We start from the raw sequence: 24,920 nt of genomic DNA, 5'->3' as shown, positions 1-24,920 counted from the left end.
GCACACACTGCTGCAAGAAGATGAAGTTCCACGTGATAACAGTGATCTTGTCTGTTGTCTCCGTGGTGACAAAAATGTAAGTAGGCCTTACTAGTGATCATGCTTAAACCTCCACTTCTCCCTCCCTCTCTCTTTCTCTTTCTTTTTCTCTCTCTTTCTCTCTCTCTCTCCCTCTCTCTCTCTCTCTCTTTCTCTCTCCCTCCCTCCCTCTCTCTCTCTCTCTCTCTCTCTCTCTCTCTCTCTGTCGTCGGTCTGGGCTTCGCTTGAATCCGTTTTTAACTCTTTTAGGACTTTGATCATTAACTCAGGATAACTTAATAATCAATTAACTTTTAACAACTAATAATGAGGGTGAATCTATTATATATTAATAGCTTATAACAGCGTATGATTAATTAAAACTCATAAACTATTTCTGCTGATACTTTTTGAGAATACTTCTTGTGGCTTCCCATTCACATCTCTGAACATAACACAATAATTGCAAATACTGTCATAAAGATTATCTGGATTTTAATTGACATTATTTTAGTTATTGTGCTCCTGTGAATGACACAAAGCCACAGCTGACGGCGTGGGAGCTTGGAGAGTTCATCTGCAATGCCACGGACACCAATAACGATGGTATCTTCACTAAACTGGAATGGGGGGCTACATTGGCCATTATAGATATTAACCGTAAGTCCAATCATTACTTATCCGGAACATTTACTTCAGCATAAGCTGGAATTAGAAACATGGAATGGATACATTCCAGTTTATCATATAAGTCTTTTATAATGCAAGGGAATTGATGCGTAATTTTCTACATTCAAAAATACCACGTTCACCGCGTTGAAAAAAGCTGTTAACAAATTACAACATACGCAGATGCTCATAAGTTGAACAATACCTTGAATTTTTCTGGTACCATGTCATTATTTGAAATGTCAGTGGGAATGTAAAAATTTTATTCTTGTTTTATTAATATTTTGTCAAAGGTGGACAGAAAATAAACCACACAATTGCATTTTAATAATGCAAATAACTTAATTGACAAAATGTTACTTTTGAAAGGGTCCATAGTCATTTTGATAAAAAGAAAGCATGCTCTCGGCAGAACTGTCCATTTTGTTCCGAATAAAAGGCCGAATTCACACCAACACACTAATAGATCTACGTATTAAATAACAAGCATTCAGGTGGGCCAGCCATGCCGATATTTGTTATTCCGCGGTTTTGAATGCAGACATATCCTATGCAGTATACCCGTACACATATCATAAAATTATATATATTCGTATATATAAATATATTCGTTTTGTTTCCAGATAATGATGAAGTCACGCTAGGCGAATATATGAGGTTTTTAATTCAAGCTGATTATGGTCTAAAACCAAAGTGGATCCGTGCATTCTTTGAACTGGATGATTTCAATGACGATGGTGTTTTGACTACGGTCGATGTAGAACTTTTAGACACGCTAGATACCGATGGTTAGTGTGCTTTATATTCTTTCAAATGAAGAGCTAATCTTAAATTCCTATTTTTCTGAAACAGAGTTGATGCCTTATGCTGCACAAACTCTGGGTTGCAAAAGTAACGTGACAAAGTGATTGTTTTCTAATTCAGGTGATGGGATCGTAAGCAAGGAGGAATGTATTGAAGCATGTGCAAAGGTAAATTTGATTATAACGATGCTTTCATTACTCTGCACATTATAACAATTTTTTGTTTTAGAAAAATTTATATTGAACACCGCGATTAGTAAAATGTGCTTATCGGTTCTTGAAGATACCTGCAGTAGGAATTACGAACCTCACTTTCAAAAAGGTTAGAAACGTCTGAATGAAAAAAATCAGATAATTTTTCTCTTAATAACCATCAGTCATTTCTTACCATAAAATCTATTCGTATTTGATGTTGCGCATACAATATTCAATCAATTGCAGATTTTGAAAGAGTTTGACCCCAAGCTGGAGTAAAAAGCTACCCCCAATCTTTATCATAAATGGTAAGTTTTACTATACAATACATGGGATATAGGCAGGCCTGCAATATATGATTGCATATGTATTAGAATAATTACTCATGCGGTGAAATCGTGTCTAAGCTAGGTGACCCCCTCTTAAATATCCATTTAGAGAAATAGTGCAAACTACCTGTAATAAAGTAACACTTAGCAATATGTCAGAAGATTATTGAATGTTAACCTTTTGAGAGAGAAAAACTGCAGTAATATTGGGATCGTCGATCGGGAAATATAAACTATATAGACATGTCTGATTTCATTTACTTTTTTCCATTTCAGTTGGCTTTGGTTAAAGGATGAAACATGTGAAAGACATTTCATTTTGGTGATTTTAAAATTTTGTGTGATACTTCTGTGGTATTTTCACTTCAAAATATGCCATAAAGCAAATAAAATGTCACACTAGTTCCAAACGAATTTTTAGTATTTCAATATTGTCTTTTTATATTACCTGGCAACACGTATTGCAATGATAGTACGCTAGTAATTGTCCCAACCTTTTTTGGCGTTGCGGTTTCTGTTACTTTTTATACTCGCGTATCAAATCAAAATATAAAACCAATACTCAAAGATCAGATACAATATTATTTATTTACAAGAATTTATATACAAATCGCACAACTTATTTTTGCAAATCGCTTGGCATAACCGTATTCAAAATATTCTCATTTATATATATTATACACCCGATCCCAACGGAACTAGATAATATCACATGGGCATCGTTGAACTTGCCATAACAACCCACGTGTTTTTGTTTGTTTTATAAAAAATATGCCCGTAAAGTATTTGTAACATATTTTGATGGTTCTAACGTAGTATAATTTGTCCGATTGCTGCGGAATAATTTATTATGACACTCCAACAATAAGTTCAATGAAAAACTTTCTTTATCCACAAGCCCAAACCAACATACCATTCCCCATACTGAAATAATAAATGACTGGTAGTTTAAGCTTTTATCATCTGTTTTGGCACTGCTTTTCCCGCTATGGACGGAGACGAGAAGTCCTGATTGGCTGGAGTTGTTTTAGACTTCTGGTGCATGTACTCCGCCATTCCCGGCAGACGAGAGAAATAGTTCCGAGCCCAGGTGTGCTTGTGCTTTATCTTGTGGATTAAGACTTGACCGTAACCCTAAAAAAAGTGAAATGTTGTGTGATTATTTCTTTTTTCATAGGATAAATCTTTCAAAGTTATTAACTTATTTTTTTATCAAACGAAAATAAGTTGATAAATGAAGTGCATTTCTGTTCCTGTAACTCCACATGAAAATTCACTTCAGACACTTCCAAAACCGCAACATTAGAATTATTTCCATGTAACACTTAATTCTAAACCATCTCCGATTCTTAACAGAGTTTTATGTCACCTGACACTTTTTTAAATTTAAATTTACTAAATTACTAAATTCAGGAAACTACCCCTGCGAAAGTTTGTCTCATTGAACGCTCACATACGGTTCTCAATCTGTCCTAGAACATAATGTTTTTCTCTTTTAAGAAAAATGTTCTTAATCTTTTCTAGGACATTCTGAAGGACTTTCCAAAACAATACTCGAACTGTTACATTCATTATAGAACAACATTAGTACTGTAAAAAATAAATAAAACAAATGTGTTAGAATAGATTGCGAACCGTAAGTGAACGTTAAGTGAGACAAAGTTTCGCAGGGGATCCTAAACCCCTGTACTTCTCAAGATTTGAAACACGGGACGGCTAAAACCTGGGGAGGAAGCAACCTTGAGAGCGCTCTTGAAATAAAGGCCTTTCAATTAGCTTGAGTAGAGAGCATTTTGCTACGAAACCTGAAGCTTGGACCCAAACAGAAGTTGGAAAGCAGTCACATACTACTATAAGGAAGAACATGGTATGTCAGCTGGAGGAATCGTATTCTTTATACAGAGAAGTCCATATCACTTTCACCCGTAATTAGGATGCAAACTAGACGAATAAATCACAAGCTTATACAGGTAGTATGAAAAACAAGTTAAGCTTGGCTGCCTGGCAGCTAGATTTCCTGGAATAATTTTGTGCCGGTGCAAAATGGCAAATGTAAAGAAAAACCTATCAAATTTTTAATGAAACGACAGCCTAATAAAGTCATGCGGGTAGGGAAGCGCAAGGAGATGAATAGACGGGTTACGCAAAAATAAGTCGAATTGACGTCTAAATCGATTCTACGGCTCTGTTATTTTGTGACTAGTAGGAATAAACTGAGCATATTGCCAAATTAGTTGACATTGTTGGACTTTCCCGTCCTGTTCCAAATCATTCCTTATTATAAATAACCAATCCCAAGATGACTTTGGATCCAGCTCCGGTATATTGAATCACCTCGGCGCGAATACGTACTAGTAGAATGTTATTGGGGTAAGATATGGGTCAGGCGTCTGCTAACTGCCCATGTAGACAGTAATAACCTCCTAAAGTAACCTTACCGATGTTTTTCACAATTTCCTATATATTTTGGCATGATTTCGCATGATTTCAACAGGGGAGTTTTTATTACAAGCAAGAAAGTCGCTTTCAATCTAAACTGACCTCTCTCTTTCAAGTAACAAACTCGTGCCTACTTTTCACATATTTCATTGGCAAGCTGTAGAAGAGGTTCCGTTCACTCTCACGTACGCGAAAATACCCGTATGTCTGCTGATGACAACCACACAGCAATAAATGCCCTTGAAAAAGAGAAACGCTTCCGTTTGACATTTTAGTGGGAGATTTCTACTGATAGACATCGCTGGTGTTATCATTCATTTCAAGTAAGTTTTGACATGTAATTATTGCTATTTAACATCACTTGATTTCCTAATTGTTACATTTGCATTACCTAATGTTAGTGTAACATTACAACTCGAGTGTCAGGTAAGGATCACATGAATGCCTCATCTGATACTTCAGCATCCTTTTCTATGCTTTTGCATATTATTCAATGATACCAGAGCATTTTACATAAAACTATTTTACAAAGATTATATGCTTATTTCAATGATATTATTTCAATTTGTATCTATTCATAAATTTGTAACGCTTCGATATTTTTATATTTTGTGATAAATTAGACCAGGTTACCGCATGCGTTGTAAACCTGCTACCACAATGATTCGTTAAATGGCCTGTATACAGGATTCCTATTATCTAGAGTCAATACTTTTTTCCATTTCGACAAACTATGACATACCGGTTCCCTAAAGGTGTGGAAAGACATTATAACTTATAACTTTAAAATCTTCACAAAATTTTTGTTTTATTTTGATTTTAGAAAAAGACTGAATAATAGTAGGTAGCTATTTGAATATTGGTAGAGGAGGATGGCTCAATATTTATTTCTTTTAAAACGGTCCCTTTGAGGTGCGATTGGCGACTAAAAGACCTAGTAGTTAATTCTAAATACACAGAAGACATTTTAGTTGTCTCATTGTACTTTCATCTACTGGGTTACTATGAATAAATTATATAAAAGTAGCACACATTGCAGCTGGAGGATGAGGTTCCACGTGATGACAGTGATCTTGTCTGTTGTCTCCATGGTGACAAACATGTAAGTACAAATGAACATGCTAAACCCTCTCCCTCCCTCCCTCCCTCTCTCTCTCTCTCTGCATGTCGTTGTCCTTGGCTTCACTGGGATCCTTTTTTAGGTACCAGATCACTGACTCAGGATAATTTAATAATCAATAAATGGTTAACAATTAATTATTAAGGTGCATCTGTTATTAATTAACAGCTTATAACAGTGCATGATGAATTATAACTCAAAAGCTATTTCTGTTGATACTTTTATGAATACTTCTTTTGCCCCTCCCCCCCCCCCCCATGACATTCATGAACACAACTCAGTAATTGCAAATACCCTAGGTTCTGAAAGATTATTTGAGTTTTAGTAATTGTGCTGCTGTAACTGACGCAAAGCCACAGCTAACAGCGAGAGAGATTGGAGAGTTAATCTGCAATCCCACGGACAGCAATAACGATGGTATCATTACTAAACTGGAATGGATTGCGACATTTGCCAGAATGGATACTGACCGTAAGTTTCAAACCCCTTGCGTTTCTCAACCTCATTTGACCAAAACGAGGCCTGTAATTAAACATGGTTCGTTTGAAGTCATTTTGCAACCGGCCAGGCTGCCTTGATACTGTTTTTTTCTGCAATTCTCTTCTGCATGACAGCTGCATGTACAAAATCCAGCTTGATAGCTTCCTGTTATTTTCCTGTTATTTTCGGACACCATCTGAAATCCCACTAGCTGTATTCTTGCATTTTTGGAAAAAGTGCAATGTACATAGCCCTATGTATTTTATACTCATTTGGGCAGTTTCTTGTCTTGGCCTACTGGTACAAGTTAAAAAATGACGTGTACAGCTACTGTACAAAGTTTACTCTATTATTTGCTTTATTTTGGCAAAAATTGAAATTAAATACTATTTAACCTTGTGGCATCATACAGAGTATACAAGAATTTCCAAAACTTTTTGGACTTTTGTAAATGTAGGCTAAACATTGAAAAAGTTCCCCCAGTGTATGTCAAATAGGAGATATGAAAGACAGTCGGATATAATCCAAAACTTGTTCATGTTACGATTATCAATAGAATCTGACATAAAATGGTACAGCATACATCGACAGCGTGCTCTGATAGAATAACCTTTAAGCCAAATAAAAGACAAATAAATTGACAGTGTTCATTACTGTTTCGGTTTCAGACAATGATGAAGTTACAGAAAATGAAATGTTAAGGCTGCTTGTCAAACTGGACGACAGAATTCGGCCTCTGTGGTCTCATGCAATTTTTCGAGAAAGTGATTTGGACAAAGATGGAGTTTTGACAGAACACGACGGATCCCGGATATTGACTCTGGATGCCAATGGTGAGTGTATTATACATAGCCAACAGTGACTTTATTCCTCTATAAAGCCCAGGTCCCAACTACGTTTTGGACCCACGGTTTTTAGGTTCCTTGCGTCCGGCTAGGACGTAGTGTCTGTTGATCATGTCGAAAAGTTTCTACGTGCTGTTTGCGTCCTCCAAGAGTCGCACGATGGACGTGCTCCTCAAGCACGAACTTTCACCTCTTTTGGGGGGGGGGGGGGGGCGTAAACCACACGTAGCAGCCTGCACGTTTGGTAGGGACCAAGGCTTAACTGACGTAGCAGTAAGACTTCACTTAAACTATCAGCTGGTGCTGTGTTTAAGTAAATAAGACCAAAGATATATGCAATTATAATGGTATTAAATTGTATTCGTGTATTAGTTTTATCGTTTAAGACATGCTGCTTGGTTCAAGTCGTCCTCAAGTTGCGGTGGTGTATGTTATTACACCTTGAAGTCTGACTTGTTTTCTATTTCAGAAAATGGACAGTTAGACAAGGAGGAATGCATTGAGGCATGTGTAAAGGTTTGTTTGATTGTTTGATATTATAGCTACTATGAAAACAACGCCATTTCTTTTTATTTTACAGTTGGATATGTATACAATGAGCAGATTAAAGTTTTTTATTACTTCTCGAATGACCTTTAGTAGGAATTAATTCCTTACTTAATCAAAAGGCATAACAAAAACATTTTTGCAAAATTTAAAAGACAAGAACATTTGAGGGAGGAATTTCAGATAGATGTGATCTAAACATATTTACCTCCAACGAAGAGGTAAATTAAAGTGTTTGAAAACATTATTGTCCATTTTAAATTAAATCCATTTATTTATATAACAAACACATAAAATTCATTCAATATTCTTTCAATTTGAAGTTTTTGAAGAAGTACGACCCTACGCTGAAGTAAATGGCCACAAATAGTATTTGCCATAAATGGTAAGTTTTGAATATGTGATATCCGTGTTTGGTGTATGCGCATGTTTGTACCAATATAATTGAGATAGATACACAAAGATGAGAGAAAAATATATTAGTTGAAATTTTACCTATGCAATAGCTTATGTAAAATATGGGAAGAAAGTACTCCCCAAATGTTCAATGACCAAGTTTATAAGTATAATGTAATCAGCCTGGATTGAATTCAGACCAAGCAATGAAAACATAGTGAGCGTTAATGAAACGCATCCTTGGGGAATTAAGTGATATGGTATTCGTTAATCTTATCTTTCTGACCGAGACATCCGGATATCAAATATATCGGGGTCGTCTTCTTGTGAAAAATAGACTTATTTCATGCTACTTTATTTCTGTCCATTTCAGATCCCATCTGGAAAAAGTAGCATCATCACAAGATAAAAAATATATTTATTACTCATTTAATTGATTTTGACATTTTTGAAATCACGAAATAAAGAAAGGGTGTGGTGCTTAAATTGCTTCTTTTTAGATATTTGAAATATTCTGAACCCAAAGTTATATGGCTAACAAACAATGTGTCCGACAACACATTTAGTCAGCATAATTTCTGCAGATGAAAATGACAGAATTCTGCCAAATATCCTTTTCATTTCAGAGTGTTAATGTGATTGCAACGACACCTCAATAAATACGTGGCTAAGCCATTGCAATGCAAACTTTACCCGAATTTTATGTCACACTTTATTCAGCTTACTTCATTCACATATCTTGGGTCCTATACCTAAATATTTGAAACACAGGACGGTTCAAACCTGAGAAGAAGGCAATTCAGAAATTTTGGAACCCTAACCTTGAGCACATTCTTGAAATAAAGGCCTTTCAATTAGCTTGAGTAGAGAGCATTTGCTACAAAACCTGAAGCTTGGACCAAAACAGAAGTTGGAAAGCAGTTACACACAACTATAAGGAAGAGCATTGAATATCTGGAGGAATCGTATTCTTTACATAGAGGAGTCTACATCACTTTCACCCGTAATTAGGATGAAAATTAGACAAACAAATCTACAAGCTTATACGGGTACTAAGAAAAACAAGTCAAGTTTGGTTGCCTGACAACCATATGGTTCATATAAGTTACCAGGTTACTTACTAAGTTTGACACCACAGATAGGCCTAAACCGCCGCTGTGATGTGAATCGCGATATGTAGCCTACATTGTGTGTGGCACATTTATGACAAAAGGGACCTCCACAATGCACTTGCAATCCTTGCATCTATGCCTCATCAAAAGTAAACAGAGTCTAGAACATTGTCCGCAAATAGTTAGGCAGTGAAGGCTGCACGGTGTTACTGTTTTTTAGTATTAAGAATGACAGTATCTGTTATTTATTTATTTATTTATTTATTTAATGGGAGGGAGCCTCACTTTATGCTCTCTATGCCCATTCAGTTTTAGGTTGGTGGCAGTGTAATGTAATTCTGCCGTTTCAGTACGCAGATTTTCCCTTGTACAAAATTTTACATTTATTGAGTACTAGTAGTACATTCTGAAGTTTCCTGCCTGATGAATGAGGATACCTGTAGAAATATCTTGTGTACACACGTTTTGTGATGTTTTTACTGTTTATTTACCAGTGCCGTAAATATCAAATTTGTGAATAGAATGAGAAATAATCACAGTTATGGAAAATGTTTGGAAGTACCTGTCACTTTTGCCAAAGTAACCATATGGGCTGTGCTGCCCCACCTCCACAGGCGACGCCTTGCGGAGCAAGCGTGCTTAATCCGGAGGCAACTAAAAATAACCTTGTCGCGGGAGTCTAAGTCACTTTCACGCGTCACTGCCCGTATGTCTGCTGATGGCATAATTGCACAGCTAACGTTATAAACGCCCTTGAAAAAGAGGTGCACTTCTGTTTGACATCTTAGTGGGAGTTTTCCACTGATAGACATCGCTGGTGTTTACATAAATAAATCAAGTAAGTTTTGAAATGAGATTATTGCTATTTGACATCACTTGCTTTTCTATGTGTTACGCTTACATAACCTAATGTTAATGTAACATTACGACTCGAGTGTCTGGTAAGGATGACATGAATGTCTCAGCTGATACTTCAGCATCTTTTTCTGTGCTTTTGAATTATCCAATGATACCATTTAAAAGTATTTTACACGGAAACATTTTACATAGAGAACATGCTCATTTTAACGATATTTCAATTTTTATCAATTCATAACTTTGCAACGCTTCGACTCATATTCATAAAAATGATTATTTGGGGATCTTTATCTTTTGTGATAAAGCAGATCAGGTTACCGTATGCGTTGTATACCTGCTTCCACCATGATTCGTACAAGTTAAATGGCCTGTATACAGGATTCCTATTATCTAGAGTCAATACTTTTTTCCCATTTCGACAGACTATAATATACCAGTACCCTAAAGGTGTTGAAAGACATTATTACCAATAGCTTTAAAATCTTCCCATAATTGTTGTTCAGTTAGAAATTTATTTAGATTTTAGAATAAGACTGAATAATAGTAGGTAGCTAATAGAAAATTGGTAAAGGGAGGATGGTTCTATGTTTGTTTCTTTGATCACGGTCCCTTTGAGGTGCGATTGGCGACTAAAAGACCTAGTAGTCAATTCTAAATACACAGAAAACATTTTAGTTGTCTCGTTGTACTTTCATCTATTTGCCAGGGTTACTATGGTGAATAATTTATATTAAAGTAGCACACATTGCAGAAGATGAAGTTCCACGTGATGACAGTGACCTTTTCTGTTGTCTCCATGGTGACAAACATGTAAGTACTAGTGATTAGCTGAAACCTCTCTCATTCCCTCTCTACCTCCTCCCACCCTCTCTCTCCTACCCTCCCTCCCACCGTCTCTCTCTCTCTCTCTCCCTCCCTCTCTCCCATCCTCTCTCTCTCTCTCTCTCTCTCTCTCACTCCCCCCTCTCCCTCTGCATGTCGTTGTCCTTGGTTCCACTGGAGTGTTTTTAAATACATGTTTTAGGGATTAGATCATTGAGATCATTGACTCAGGATAACGTAATTATCAATAAACGATTGACAATATATAGGGTGAATCTGTTAGATATTTTAATATTATATATGTTAAAACAACTTATAACAGTGTATGATTAATTAAATTCCATGAGCTATTTCTGCTGATACTTGAATGAATACTTCTTTTGATCCTTCAATCACATCCATAAACACAACACAATTATTGCAAACACGCTTCAGAGAGAGAGAGAGAGAGAGAGATAGTTTATTTGAGTTTTAATTTACATTGTTTCAGTTATTGTGCTCCTGTAAATGGCACACTGCCACAGCTAACAACGAGAGAGATTGGGCAGTATCTCTGCGATACCGCAGATATCAATAACGATGGTATCATCACTAAACTGGAATGGCGTGTAACATCGGCTCGGATGGATCCTGGCCGTAAGTTTCAGCATAACTTATCCGGAACAGTATTGACAGTTCAGCGTCAGTTGAAATTTGTAACACGAAACGAATAACATTACAATGTATCATGCAAGTTTCTTATAATGCCAAAAAATGACATGTACATGTAATTATTCTACATGTATTAGTTCCCCTGCAACCAGGCTGTATTTTGTATAGTTCACAGTATGGAGTATTTGAAACTCGTCAAGACAAAATTTCCGCTGCGCTGACAAAAGCTATTGACAGATCACGACATACACTCATGCTCATAAGGTCAACAGTATCTTGAATTATTCTGGTACCGCGTCATCATTTGAAATGGGAGTGTTACATTGAGGATGTGACATTTTCTTTCGTGTTCTTGAAATATTTTATTTGAGATGGACATTTCTTTTAAGGATATACAACAAACAATGCATTTTGATAATGCTCATGATTTTATTGGCAAATGATACTTTTAAAAAGCATTTTGATAATGCTCATGATTTTATTGGCAAATGATACTTTTAAAAAGCATACATAGAACCTATGTAGGTAAAAAGTATTCTCAGCAAAACGTACCTCCCTGTTAAAATCAGTTGCCTGGTATCCCTTGCATTTGTCAACCTGACTTGACCAAAACGAGGCATGTACCCCACGTGGCTCGTTTGACGTCATTTGCAACTGACCAGGCTGCCTTGATACTGGATTTGCTGCTAATCTTTACTGTCTAACAGCTGCATGGCTTCCTGTTATTTTCCTGCTATTTTCCGACACCATCTAAAATTCCTACAAGTTGTATTCTTGCAATTTTTGGAAAAATGCCGTCAAACACACACACACACACGCACAAACACAGGATGCCACCCAACACGTGTGCTTCAAGTGCCACACCTATACCTTGTTTTTGGTAAGGGGCACCCTTATGCATTTGGACAGTTTCTTGTCATGGCCTAGTGGCACAAGTTAACAACAAATGGCGTGCACAGCTACTGTACAAATTTTACTCTAATCATTTGCTTAATTTTTGCAAAAATTGGCAATGAAATACTACTTAACTTTTGAGCATGATACAGTGTATACGAGAATTTCCAAAACTTTTTTAACTCTTGAAAATGTAGGCGTAACATTGGGAAAGTGACCCCAGTGAATGTTGAAAATGAAATATGGAAGCCAACGGGAATATAATGCAAAATTGTCCAATTTCCCTATTATCTATCGAATCAGACATAAAACGGAACAGCATACATCGACAACGTGCTATAATAGAATGATTTATAAAACTAACAAAAGACAATTAAATCAAATTGGCAGCGTTCATTACTGTTTTGGTTTCAGACAATTGAAGTTTCAGAAAATGAAATGTTGAAGCAACTGGTCAAACTGGACAACAGAATTCGGTCACTGTGGTTTTATGCAATTTTTCAAGAGGATGTCGATGGTGAGTGTCTTATACACTGTTAAAACAGTGTTTAGCCCCTAAACCCATTTCTAAGCACCTGTTTTGTCTAATTTTTTACAATACGTTTAGCTCCTAAGCACGTTTAGCTCCTAAACATGTTACACGCTTTAAGCCTGAATGTGTTTAGCAGTATGACGCGTTTGGCGCATTACATATGTATGGGGTGTATTTTTTTAGCTTTTAGGTGTTAAAAGTGCAACACTGCTAAGCATGTTTTAAAAAAGCATTTTCTTCTATGAGAAGCTTGAAAAGCTAAACGTGTTGTTCAGCAGCTCCACTCGTTTAGGAGTTCCACACGCATAGCAGCTCCTTATGTTTAGCAGCTCCACGCGCTAAGCAGGGGAAGTGCGTTGCCAATGTGCTTAGCCTTGTGATGAACTTTTTTTATAGAAACATATACCGATGAAGCTAGACACATAGCTAAACGTGTAACACTGCCAAACGTGTCTAGCATTTTCTTCTGTGAGAAGCTTGAAAAGCTATACGTGTTTAGCTTTTTCACATATTTCTAAATGCGTGTAGGTACTAAACGTGTGTTGTACATGTACCGGTATGTGTTTAAATGCTAAACACTTTACAGTGTTGATAGCCACCAGTGCTGTAATCCTCAAATAACTGAAGTAACATAAGATTTCCCATAAAATGGAAACTGGTGCTGAGCGTTTAAGTAAATAGGAAAAAAATAAATATACGAAATTATTAAAGTATTAAATGTTATTAATAAGTTTGATCGTCTAAGATATGCGGCTTGGTTCAAGTCGTCCTCAAGTTGTGGTGGTGTATGTTATTACTCCTTGAAGTCTGACTTGTTTTCTATTTCAGAAAGTGAACAGTTAGATAAAGAGGAATGCATTGAGACATGCGTCAAGGTTTGTTTGATTGTTTTATATTATAACTACTGTTCTTTAATTTTACAGTTGGATATATGTACAGTTAGCAGATTAAAAGTTTTAATTACTTCTAAAATGACCTATAGTAAAAACATTTAAAACAATGTAAAAGACAAGTACATTTGAGGGAGGAATTTCAGATAGATTTTATCTAAACAATAACCAGTCATATTTATCTCCAACGAAGAGGTTCATGTATATCAATATGATTGAAAAGAATTATTGTCCATCGAGAATGAAATCCATTTATTAATATTACAAACACACAAAATTTATTCAATATTCTTTCAATTTAAAGTTTCTGAAGTACGACCCTATACTGAAGTAAATGGCCACAAATAGCATTTGCCATAAATGGTAAGTCTTGAATATGTAACTTCCGCTTTTGGTGTATGCCCATGTGTATATCAATATAACTGAAATAGATACATAAAGATACTGCTAGATAAATAGATATTGGGTGAAAGTTTTACATATGCAATAGATTATGTAAAATAACTCCCAAAATGTCCAATGACCAAGTTTATAAGTATAATGTAATGAGCCTAGATTGAAGTCACACGAAGCAATGAAAACATAGTGAGCGTTAATGAAACGCATCCTTGGGCAATTAAGGGTTCATTGCCAGAAATTTAGATCGATCCAGAGATTAAGATTAAGATCGACCTAACTCCCTGGGGGTTCACGCTAAATTGCAGTCAGCCGAGCGTGCACCATAGTTAAGTACCCCTTTACAGCTTTTAGTAGGCGGGACAGACGCTTAAGCCGGCTAAGCTGACAGTAATCTAGTGAGACTCCCCGCATGAAAACGAAGTAGATACTCCAGCGCAGTAGACTACTGCAATCATACTGCACACATGCTTCAAATCTGCTTCGATGTGGGAGCTAATTAGCATATTTGAAACATGCTTCTATCATGCTGCTAATCTACTGCATTAATGCTCCTCCTCTGTATAACCCTATGTAATTTTTGAAGTAGAATTGCAGTAGGCTATACTGCATTTCTACTGCAAATATGCTCCACACCACTACTGCGTTAATGCTTCTTTGCTACTTCGATACTACTTCATTTTCGTGCGGGTCCCCACAGGGATAGATCGATCTTAAATCTATGGAAATGGGGTCTAAGTGATATAGTATACATTAATCCTACCTTTCTGATCGAGACACCCGGATATCAACTGTATCGGGGTCATCTTCCTGTAAAAAGACTTGTTTTATTCTACTTTATTTCTGTCCATTTCAGGTCCCATTTGGAAGAAGACATCATCACAAGACATAAAAAGTTGATATTCATCAGTCATTTAATTGATTTTGACATTTTTCTGAATACCACGAGGTCATTTTACTAATTGTTACAAAAAATTCAAAAAATAAAATACGAGTGCGGTGGTCGAATTGCTTCTTTTTAGGCTAACACTAACAGACAATATGTCTGACAACACATTTAGTCAGCATATTTTCTGCCGATGAAAATAAAGGCCTTTCAGAATTCTGTCAAATATCCATTTCAAAGAGTTGATGTGATTGCAACATCTCAATAAAGACGCGGGTAGGCCAGTGCAATGCACTCTTTAACCGAGTTTTATGTCACGTGACACTTTTTCAGCTTGATATTTACTTCATTCACATATCTTGGGTCCTAAACCCTAATAATTTGACACACAGGACGGCTCAAACCTGCATGGGAAGAAAGCAATTAAGAAATTTTGGAACCTCAACCTTGAGCACGTTCTTGAAATAAAGGCCTTTCAATAAGCTTGAGTAGAGAGCATTTTGCTACGAAGTCTGAAGCTTGGACCAAAACAGAAGCTGGAAAGCAGTTACATACTACTATAAGGAAGAGCATTGAATATCAGGTGGACGAATCGTATTCCTTGCACAGAGGAGTCCACATCACTGTCGCCCTTAATTAGGCAGCGTATAAACCAACCAATCTCCAGGCTTTAACAGGTAGTAAGAAAAGCAAGTCATGCATACGTGCCTGGGAACTCGTTTTCCTTGAGTAATTTTGTGCCGGTGCAAAAATAAAATGTCAAAGAGAGCCGCATCAAAGTCCTTATGTGACGACCACCTTATACAAAGTCATGCGGGTAAGGAAGCGCAAGGAGAAGAGTAGAAGGGTTACGCAATCATAGGTCGAATGCACGTCTAGATCGATTCTACAGCTCTGCTAATTTGTGACTAGTTGGACTTAACTGTGCATCTTGTCATATAAGTTGACATTGTGTTACTTTCCACTCCACTCCTGATTCATTCCTTATTATAAATAAACAAACCCAAGCTGTCAGTGGGTCCATAGTCAGTATATTGATTCACCTTGGCGCAAATACGTGCTAGTAGAATGGATGCTCCCCCCCACCACCCCGCTCAAAAGATTTGTATGGAAGAAGCTATACGCATGCGCAGTTCCTTCCTTCGTTGCGGAAAGATATGGGTAGTTAAGTCGCGTAGCATATTGAACAACACAACCAAGCTCACGAGATGTTTAAAAAATTGTTTAGTTGCCATTAAAAAGGTCTTGACAGGCATGCCCCCCTCCCCCATCTTAATATTGGTAAGAAATAGCGCGAGGTGTCAATTAAGGACACCATGCTCATTTCACACACAAAAAAAAACGAAAATATTATATTCGTTGATTGAAACGGATGACAAAAACAAAATTTTGTGTTACAACCTTATGAAACCAGCTTTTATATTTAATTCAACAATATAGTATATGAAGTTCTCATCCTTGAAAATATGTATTTCAAAATGATAAGTGAACGTGTATTGTTGGTAAATACCCTTTATCTGTTTTCTGTAACATTTAGAAGATTATTGTGAAAAACATATAATACTGGCATGTGAAACTATTGCATTTTGATTGTTTCTGATTTGCTCTTTATTTACTGAGTCTTCATGGTATTTCTTAGCATGTAAAAGTGATGCTTGTAGCTGTCGGGGTAGACATTAATAACCTTCTGACTTTTATATATTTTGACTCCGTTTTTGTATGATTTAAACAGGGCAGTTTTCTATATACATATAAGCAAGAAAGTCGCGTTAAATCTGAACTTACCTACCTCTCTCAAATCGGACACTCTTGTCTGCCTTACACATTTTTAAAGGAGCGCTGTTGAAGGAGTTCCGATTTAATTTTACCCGTCACTGAGTACTTCAGAAGTACCCGCATATCTTCTGATGACGTGCCTGTCGCAATAAATCTCCTTGAAGTGCTTGCGTTTGTCATTTTAGTCGGAGATCTCTACTGATAGACATCGCCGGTGTAAACATTCAAATCAAGTAAGTTTAAAAATGAAATTATTTCTATAAGATATCAGTTGCTCAATTACTTTTTGGGCAATTACATCTCTTTACAGGAGCGCTGAAGTTGGTGTCTGATTTCTAGATTCCAGTTTCGTTTTTCAAGAACGAACCTGGCAACCAGAAACTAGTGTCGTTTTTCAAAAACGCTTCTGGCATCCAGAAACTAGTGTCGTTTTTCAAAAACGATTCTAGATGGCAACTAGAAACCAGTTTCGTTTTTCAAAAACGATTCTGGCATCGAGAAATTAGTGTCGTTTTTCAAAAACGAATTTGAGAAGCCAGAATTAGTTTTGCAGAGAATGTTACGGTCTCTCCTCGCTGTGCGCTGAGGCTGAGTTGACCGCCTCTACCAGTCACAGGCCGCCTGCACAGCGGAAGCCGAGAATGGGCTTTAGGGGAATAAGGGAGAGGGTGAGGGTGAGGAGGGGGAAGGGCCCCCGGGGCCTCCCTTTTTAGTTTGAGGTATAATTTTTAATTTATTGAATTTTTAAAATACGATTCTGATGCTTAGAAACCAGTGTCGTTTTTTGAAAAACGATTCAGAGAGAAGCCAGAATAGTTTTGTAGGGAAAAACAGGAGTGGACGGAGGGAGAGGCAACCCGTGATTAGCGTCTACTGCGACCAGGTAACCCTCAACGTGGAAGCCTCTCCTCGCCGTGTGCTGAGACTGAGACGATCGTCGATTAACTCCTACGACGTACAGGTAGCCATCACCGCGGAACCGGGAATGGTGTTTAGGTGGGGTTGTTTGGTGGGGGAGGAGGTGATGAGGATGATGAGGGGGAAAAGCTCCCCCCCCTCCCCCGATCTCCCTAAGTAGTTTAAAGTATAATTTTTTATTTTATTTATTATTTTTCAAAAACGATTCTGATGCCCAAAAACCAGTGTCGTTTTTTGAAACACGATTCTGGCAACCAGAAACCAGTGTCGTTTTTCGAAAAACGATTCTGAGAAGCCAGAGTCGTATTTGCAGAGAGAAACAGGAGTGGACGGAGGGAGAGGCAACCCGTGATTAGCGTGTACCATGACTGTGTAACCCTCACCGCGAAAACCGAGAAGGTTGTTACAGTCTCTCCTCTACTTGCGCTGAGACCGAGACGGTCACCGCTTATTGCCTACGGCGTACAGGTTGCCAGAATCGTTTTTCAAAAAACGACACTGATTTTTGGGCATCTAACCCAACCTAACCCTCAACCCCGCCTTCTCCCACCAACCTAAACACCCTGCCCGGCTTCCGCAGTGAAGGCTACTTGTGCGCCTTAGACGCTTATCAGCGGGCGTCTATGTCTCAGCACACGGCGAGGAGAGTTCGTTACACATTGCCCGGCTTCCGCGGTGAGGGTTACCTGGTTGCGGTAGCACGCCGGTTGCCTTTCTCTCTGTCCACTCCTCTTTTTCTTTGCAAAACGATTCTGGCTTCTCTCAGAATCGTTTTTGAAAAACGACACTAGTTTCTGGTTGCCAGAATCGTTTTTGAAAAACGAAACTAGAAACTAGAAACTAGATACATATAGCTCAATTTGAAGAAAACGGACAAGTGAAAAATGACGTTTTTGATATATTCGCGAGTTCTACTTTTCCTATAAGTATGATGACAAAAAGTGATAAATCTGTGTGTGTGTGTGTGTGTGTGTGTGTGTGTGCGCGCGCACGCATATCATTCAATTTTTATCATCCCTAGCAATGGTTAGTTTGTCTTATTGTAGTTTTCATGTTGAGTTGATATCTTATTTCTATTGAAGTACCGCAAATAGAAAATGGTGTTCCACTTGATGATCGTGGGCCTGTGTCTTGTCTCCATGGCAACAAACATGTAAGCACCCGCGCACGTTTTGGAATCTCTCTCTCTCCCTCTCTCTCTCTCTCTCTCTCTCTCCATATTAATTGTAAACCATCGTTCAGTGCCCCGTGAAAGCCGTTGCAATCAACTGTTTCCAACTATGTATGACATATGGCCGACAATTTCAAACTGAAACATCCGGTTAAACACCAAAATCGTCGTGTTGTATTGGTTTTTGTCTGTTTCATATATTTTCTTTTGACTTTCCCTGCGTACTGAAGAACACATTATGTAGGCAGAGATACATTTCAACAGAGCTGTTTCACATTGTTGTAGTTATTGTGGTCGTAGGGATGCCAAAAAACCGCCCCCCACAGCAATGGAAATAGGAACATTGCTTTACAATATCATTGACTCCAACAAAGACGGAATGATCGGCAAACTGGAATGGGCCGCATTTTTGGATGCCGCTGACACCGACCGTAGGTTTTAGGACGTATTTTGTGTTGACGATGGTTAAAAGGAATATAAAATATACTAAATATTTCCTAAAAGTAGTATATGGTTATCTCCAGATGACATGCAAACGTTTTGTACAAAACTGTCCATTCTGTACTATCCTATATAGTACATCCGAACATAGACTTCATGAAATAATGCGAATCAGAAACATATTATTGACAATGCCTGTCATTTTTTTTTTCAGATAATGATGAAGTCACGGCAAGTGAATACGTGAGATATTTCATGAAAGCCAGTTCTGTTCTAAAAACAACGTGGATCCATGCGCTCTTCCAACTGGGTGATTTCAGTAACGATGGGGTTTTAACCATGGCTGATATAGACCAGATAGTCTCACTGGATATCGATGGTAAGCGTGCTTTAATCTTTAGAGTTAAGAGCGAATCTCAATTTAATATTTTTCTGAAACGGAGCAAATGCGTTATGTTACATGTACATACTATGGGTTGCTATGGTAACGTCACAATGTGATGTTTTCTAATTCAAAGTGATGTTTTCAAAGTATGTTTTCTAATTCAGGTGATGGATTCGTAAGCGACGAGGAATGTATTGAAGCATGTGCAATGGTAGGCTATGTTTGATTATACCGATGTTTTCATTATTCTGGAGACTATAACAATTTTTGTTTGAGAAAATTCATATTGAACACCGCGATTAGTAAAATGTGCTTATTTGTTCTTGGAGGTACCTGCAGTAGGAATTACATACCTCACTTAAAAATGTTAAGGAATGTCTCAGTGAAATAAAAACAGAAATTTCAGATATTTTTTTATCTTAATATTCATCAGTGATTTCTTGCAAGCAAATTCTATCCGTATTTGATGTGACACATAAAATATTCAATCAATTGCAGATTTTGAAAAAGTACGACCCTGAACTGGAGTAAAAAGGTACCCACAATATTTATCATAAATGGTAAGTTTTACCATACAATACATGGAATATAGGCAGGCATGCAATATATGCTTACATATGTATTAGAATAATTACTCACGCGGTTTGTCAGGTAAAATTGTTTCTCAGTTAAATATCCAGTATGGTAAATAGTGAAAGATACCTATTACACTTGGCAGTTTATCAGAAGATTATTGCATAATAACCTTTTAAACGAAAAAAAGGAGTTCTGCAAGTCGATTTATCTGGTCATGAACTCTACATATAATATCGGGATGGTCCGGAAATGGATAAACTATAGACATGTTTGATTTCGTATATTTTTTCCATTTCAGTTCCGATTGGGTAAAAAGCCTTGTTCCAAGGTTGAAGAATTTGAAAATATTTTATTCGGTGATTTTGAAATTTTGTGTGATACTACTGTGGTAATTTGACATTAAAGAATGTCATAGTAAAATTGAATATCACACTACTTCCAAATGATTTTTTTAGTATATCAATATTGCCTTTTTATATTACCTGGCAACATGTATTGCAATGATAGCAATTATATGCCCCGTTAAAATGACATCTGCCAAAATTCACTGTAGATTGTTAATGAGCTGGTAACGTCGCCCCAGTAGAGACGTGCGGATATGGATCTGTCACGTAAGCTCGAGTCTCTCTTATTTTTTGGACTTGTGGCATGCTCTTTTTATGTTTGTGTCGATTGTTAATACTAAGTATTACAATTGACCCAACCTTCTTTGGTGTGGCGGTATCTGTTACCATTATACCAGTACTCTCGCGTCAAATCAAAATACATAAAAATCACGATCAAAGACAAGGTAAAATAATAAATTATTTACAAGCATTTATATACAAATCGCACAACTTATTTTAAATTTGTTTGGCATAACCGTTTAGGCAATATCACATTGGCATCGTTTCTGCCATATCAATCCACGTGTTTTTGTTTTGTTTTATTAAGATATGCCGGTAATGTTTTTGTAACACATTTTGATGGCTCTAACGTAGGTTAATTTGTCCGATTGGTGCGGAATAATTTATCATGACACCCCGACAATATATTCAATGAAAACTTTCTTTATCCACAAGCCCAAACCAACATCACATTCCCTACCGCAAAATTAGAAATATTTCCATGTAACACTTAATTCGAAAATATCTCTAATTTCTAACCGATTTTTATGTCACGTAACACTTTTTAAACTTAAATTTACTAAATTCAGGTATCTCCCCTGCAAAAATTTGTCTCATTTAACGCTCACTTACGGTTCTTAATCTGTCCTAGAACATATTGTTTTTCTCTTTTCATGAAAAATGTTCTTAATCTGTTCTAGGACATTTTGATGGACTTTCCAAAACAATACTCGAACTGTTACATTCATTACAGAACAACATTAGAACTGTAACAAAAATAAATAAAACAAATGTGTTAGAATAGATTGCGAACCGTAAGTGAACGTTAAATGAGACACATCCTTAACCCCTATACTTCTTAAGATTTGAAACAGGGGACGGCTCAAACCTTGGAAGAAAGCAATTCAGAAATTTTGGAACCCTAACCTTGAGCACATTCTTGAAATAAGAAGTCGCGCGAGGTGTCAAGCAGGACACCATGCTCATTTCACACAAAACGAAAATATTACATGTATATTCGTTGATTGGAACGGGTGACAAAAACACCATTTTGTGCTACAGCCTTTTGAAACTAGCTTTTATATTTAATTTAACAATATGAGTATATGAAGTTCTCATCCTTGAAAATGTATCAAAATGATAAGGGTAAAACGTGAATTGTTGGTAGGTATACCCTTTATCTGTTTTCTGCAACATTTAGAAGATTATTGTGAAAAGCATATAATACTGGTATGTGAAACTACTGCATTTTGATTGTTTCTGATTTGTCCTTTCTTTACGTTCTTTTGTCTTCATGGTATTTCTTAGCATGTAAAAGTGATGCCGGCAGCTGCTGTCGGGGCAGACATTAATAATCTCCTGACGAAACTCTACCGATGGTTTTCAAAATTTCTCAAATATATTGATCCCGTTTTTGTATGATTTAAAAATAGGGCAGTTTTCTATGGATATAAGAAATTCGCGTTTAAGCTGAACTAACCTACCTCTGTCAAATCGGACACTCTTGTCCGCCTGACATATTTTGCAAAGGAGAGCTGTTGAAGGGGTTCTGATTTAATATAACCGTTAGTCCGTGGGCCAAATACCGAAACCCTCCCCCCCCCCTTAGTGATTTTTGTTCACTATGTTTTTCTGATAGCTTAGGTCCTTAGCTTTTATTTTCTGCTTGTTTGCCATAAAACTGGTGGTGGGTGTGGGTGCTACAGCCGTTGCCATGGTAACACACGGGTTAAAAATTGACATTTCTGAGCCCAACAAAATCTAAAATATTTCAAATACATAAACTAAATAGAATTCAAAATCGTTCTAGACATGTAGTCTAAGATGTGCACTATACCTAACGATGAACAAAATTTTCCAAGATGGCGGCAAATTCAAGATGGCGGCCAATTTTTGCTGTTTTTTCAGAAATTTGGATAATTTTTAATTTTTTAATTCTTATTTAATTATTAAATAATTGCAATATCTGGGATATTTTGATGCACCAGTGTAGCATGGAATCTCTACTTTCTGCCTGTAGTGTTTGTTTAAGGTGCAATCTTTTTATTGAGATGAAAAATCCTGAAATCCAACATGGCTGCCACAAAACAAGTCTTTTACATGTAGCTGTCCTGTCTGGAAATATGACAGATTTATCATCCCAAATTAAGTTCTTCATTACTTTTGGTGCACTGAATATAAAAACAGAACCCTTTTCAATTACTTGACTTAATTTGGATTACAGTATGGCTTTCAAAATTCAAAATGGCCGCCAATGACCGTGAATTTACATCTTTGTAACCAGTAGACTAAAATATGACAGCAATATTCCTAATTTTATCTTAAGTTTGGATGAATACTTATGTTTTAATAGTGCTGATCACTACTAGATGTGTGGTCATGCAAAATGATTAAAAAAAGAAAGATCAAATGGTCAACAATAACCTAGACTAGATAAAAGACCTATAATACCCCCTCAATAAATGCAAGTCACTCACATTTGACCTAAGAAATCACACAAAGTTTCATGTACATGCTAATCACTCACATTTGACATGGGAAAGAATACTTTTGAGTTGAAATACTAATGTATTCTGTCGCATTTGAAAGAAATGGCTGTCAATGAGTATAGGGGACTATATATTTATGGTCAATATGATACACTCTTGCTAAAAAATTGATTGAAAATTATATTCCAAAAGAATGTTACTTAGATTGATTTTATTAACCTGAATCCCCCTTTAGCGACTTTTATTTACTATTATATATCGCTTACATCCTAAGATCCCATTTTCTGCTTGTTTTCTATTCAATTAACCCAGCCATTGCCATACTAACACAGGGGTTCGAAATTGACATTTCTGAGACTAAGAAAATTTCATACATTTCAAATATATTAACTTCAACAATAATGTAAACTTAAGAAGACAGCTGTATTCGTGGTATGATGGCAAAACATTCTTTGAACATCCAAGATGATGTGATTTTTTTCAAGATGGCAGCAATATCAAAATTGCGGCCGGTTTAAGCTGATTTCTAAACCTGTTTCTACTGTAAGTAACTAACGTTGAAAATTTAATAAATTTAATGGGATCGAGAAATGTTAAGTATTTTGATATCCATATGGTATTTAGTCTTTACTTACGGCTTATAGTGTTTGTTATTCCTATAATTATCATTTTAAGAACAAAAAAAAACTTGAAATCCAAAATGACCCCAACAAATCCTGGGTGATTTACCTTGGTATATATTACTGTCCTATTAAACTTCTAATATTGTATATTGTTCTCCGAAATTGCCTTCTTTTATTCTTTTGTATTTGTTGCTACCTTTTGATATATTGAATTTGAATAATATGAAGCCAAGATCGTGAACATTTGTAATAACTCAATATGGTCTACAAGTATTTAAATTATCGTGCGGTAGATGGCTGAAATTATTTGATCATCTCTTACCATCTATTGGGCAAGTTGAATGACACAAAATAGTCTGATTTTGAGTGAAAGGCAACTAGTTTGCAAATATAGATGGCGATTTTGCATTTCTATAAATTATATTTTAAGTAAAATGTTATAAAAAATTAAATTATATATTCAGTTGAAGTTAGTGGATCACAACGTGGATATAATTTTACCTCTCTAGCAGTTTGAAGCTGAGTTATGGCATATACATGTAAATGTTTTATTCCATTTATTCATATAGATGAACACCATCTTAGATTGTAACAAAACCTCAGTTTCAGAGGTAAAAGCAAATTTTAATTGGCTTTCCAGTGAACATTCTTCATGAAAAAAGACTACAGCCAAGACATTTCATCCATTTCCAAAAAGCCTTAATCCTAAATATTTAACTAAATATGGACAAGCGTTTCCGTGAAAGCAGTGTAGAAAGGGCATATTTGATTATAATTAACTGCACAAATTTTAGAATCATTTGTTTGTTGCACTGTTTAAAATTATTGCAGCAAAATTCATACCTGCACTGTCATGGCCATTTGTGGCCATGGTGAATTTTGGAATAGCCAAGTAAATATAATTTGGCTGAAAATGAATAGAAATGATTTATATTTAGATAATATCCTAATAGGTTAATTCAGTTTATCAGAAAGAGCACAAGAGGCATTTTGAAACGAAAATGTAATATATATTCGGTCAGCACAGCAATATGTATGAACCCTGTTTTGTAATG

The 24,920-nt window shown here is 36.4% G+C and overlaps 3 protein-coding genes and 3 long non-coding RNA genes across 7 annotated transcripts in view; 4 read left to right on the top strand and 2 right to left on the bottom strand.

The window, feature by feature from the left end:
* The first annotated feature begins 4 nt into the window (after positions 1-4).
* LOC106156476 (uncharacterized) lies at positions 5-2,424 on the top strand. Its single transcript, XM_087016365.1, has 6 exons — positions 5-76; positions 533-678; positions 1,311-1,475; positions 1,612-1,658; positions 1,932-1,993; positions 2,291-2,424. Exons 1-5 carry the CDS (start codon positions 21-23, stop codon positions 1,962-1,964), a joined length of 447 nt encoding a protein of 148 aa, XP_086872491.1. The 5' UTR covers positions 5-20; the 3' UTR covers positions 1,965-1,993; positions 2,291-2,424.
* Positions 2,425-2,947: 523 nt separating this feature from the next.
* Positions 2,948-24,920, bottom strand: part of LOC106156480 (IQ motif and ubiquitin-like domain-containing protein) — a 34,878-nt gene continuing 12,905 nt past the window's right edge. The window contains exon 12 of the mRNA XM_087014765.1: positions 2,948-3,148. Coding sequence (XP_086870891.1) covers positions 2,963-3,148 — 186 coding nt within the window. The 3' untranslated portion in view covers positions 2,948-2,962. The remainder of the gene's footprint in view (positions 3,149-24,920) is intronic.
* Positions 9,629-11,262, top strand: LOC106156475 (uncharacterized). Its single transcript, XR_001237713.2, has 3 exons — positions 9,629-9,790; positions 10,517-10,620; positions 11,123-11,262. It is a non-coding gene; the product is annotated as an uncharacterized LOC106156475 (long non-coding RNA).
* On the top strand, positions 12,573-15,691 carry LOC147761392 (uncharacterized). The gene is made up of 4 exons (XR_015335140.1): positions 12,573-12,694; positions 13,538-13,584; positions 13,904-13,962; positions 14,852-15,691. It is a non-coding gene; the product is annotated as an uncharacterized LOC147761392 (long non-coding RNA).
* Positions 13,727-14,870, bottom strand: LOC147761393 (uncharacterized). Its single transcript, XR_015335141.1, has 2 exons — positions 14,759-14,870; positions 13,727-14,021 (listed from the first exon to the last, which is right to left on the bottom strand). It is a non-coding gene; the product is annotated as an uncharacterized LOC147761393 (long non-coding RNA).
* LOC106156474 (uncharacterized) lies at positions 16,533-20,116 on the top strand. 2 transcript variants are annotated; one of them, XM_013531737.2, is made up of 6 exons: positions 16,533-16,890; positions 18,658-18,728; positions 19,032-19,177; positions 19,402-19,566; positions 19,737-19,783; positions 20,071-20,116. In XM_013531737.2, exons 2-6 carry the CDS (start codon positions 18,673-18,675, stop codon positions 20,101-20,103), a joined length of 447 nt encoding a protein of 148 aa, XP_013387191.2. In that variant the 5' UTR covers positions 16,533-16,890; positions 18,658-18,672; the 3' UTR covers positions 20,104-20,116. The 2 variants fall into 2 exon arrangements, with proteins under 2 accessions (XP_013387191.2, XP_086872201.1); XM_087016075.1 differs by lacking the exon at positions 16,533-16,890 and having other exon boundaries at positions 18,629-18,728.

The sequence above is a fragment of the Lingula anatina genome, chromosome 6 (genome assembly GCF_051362555.1).
Source record: "Lingula anatina isolate TDL-2025a chromosome 6, LinAna3.0, whole genome shotgun sequence".
NCBI classification, from domain to species: domain Eukaryota; kingdom Metazoa; phylum Brachiopoda; class Lingulata; order Lingulida; family Lingulidae; genus Lingula; species Lingula anatina.
This window is presented reverse-complemented; position numbering and strand designations above follow the sequence as displayed.

Excerpts from the sequence above, each read along its gene's own strand:
- LOC106156476 (XM_087016365.1), top strand. The coding sequence starts at position 21 with ATGAAGTTCCACGTGATAACAGTGATCTTGTCTGTTGTCTCCGTGGTG. Across the intron at positions 77-532 it reads GTCTCCGTGGTGACAAAAAT|TTATTGTGCTCCTGTGAATG; the intron begins GTAAGTAGGCCT and ends ACATTATTTTAG. Across the intron at positions 1,659-1,931 it reads GTATTGAAGCATGTGCAAAG|ATTTTGAAAGAGTTTGACCC; the intron begins GTAAATTTGATT and ends AATCAATTGCAG.
- LOC106156474 (XM_013531737.2), top strand. The coding sequence starts at position 18,673 with ATGGTGTTCCACTTGATGATCGTGGGCCTGTGTCTTGTCTCCATGGCA. Across the intron at positions 18,729-19,031 it reads GTCTCCATGGCAACAAACAT|TTATTGTGGTCGTAGGGATG; the intron begins GTAAGCACCCGC and ends ACATTGTTGTAG. Across the intron at positions 19,178-19,401 it reads GGATGCCGCTGACACCGACC|ATAATGATGAAGTCACGGCA; the intron begins GTAGGTTTTAGG and ends TTTTTTTTTCAG.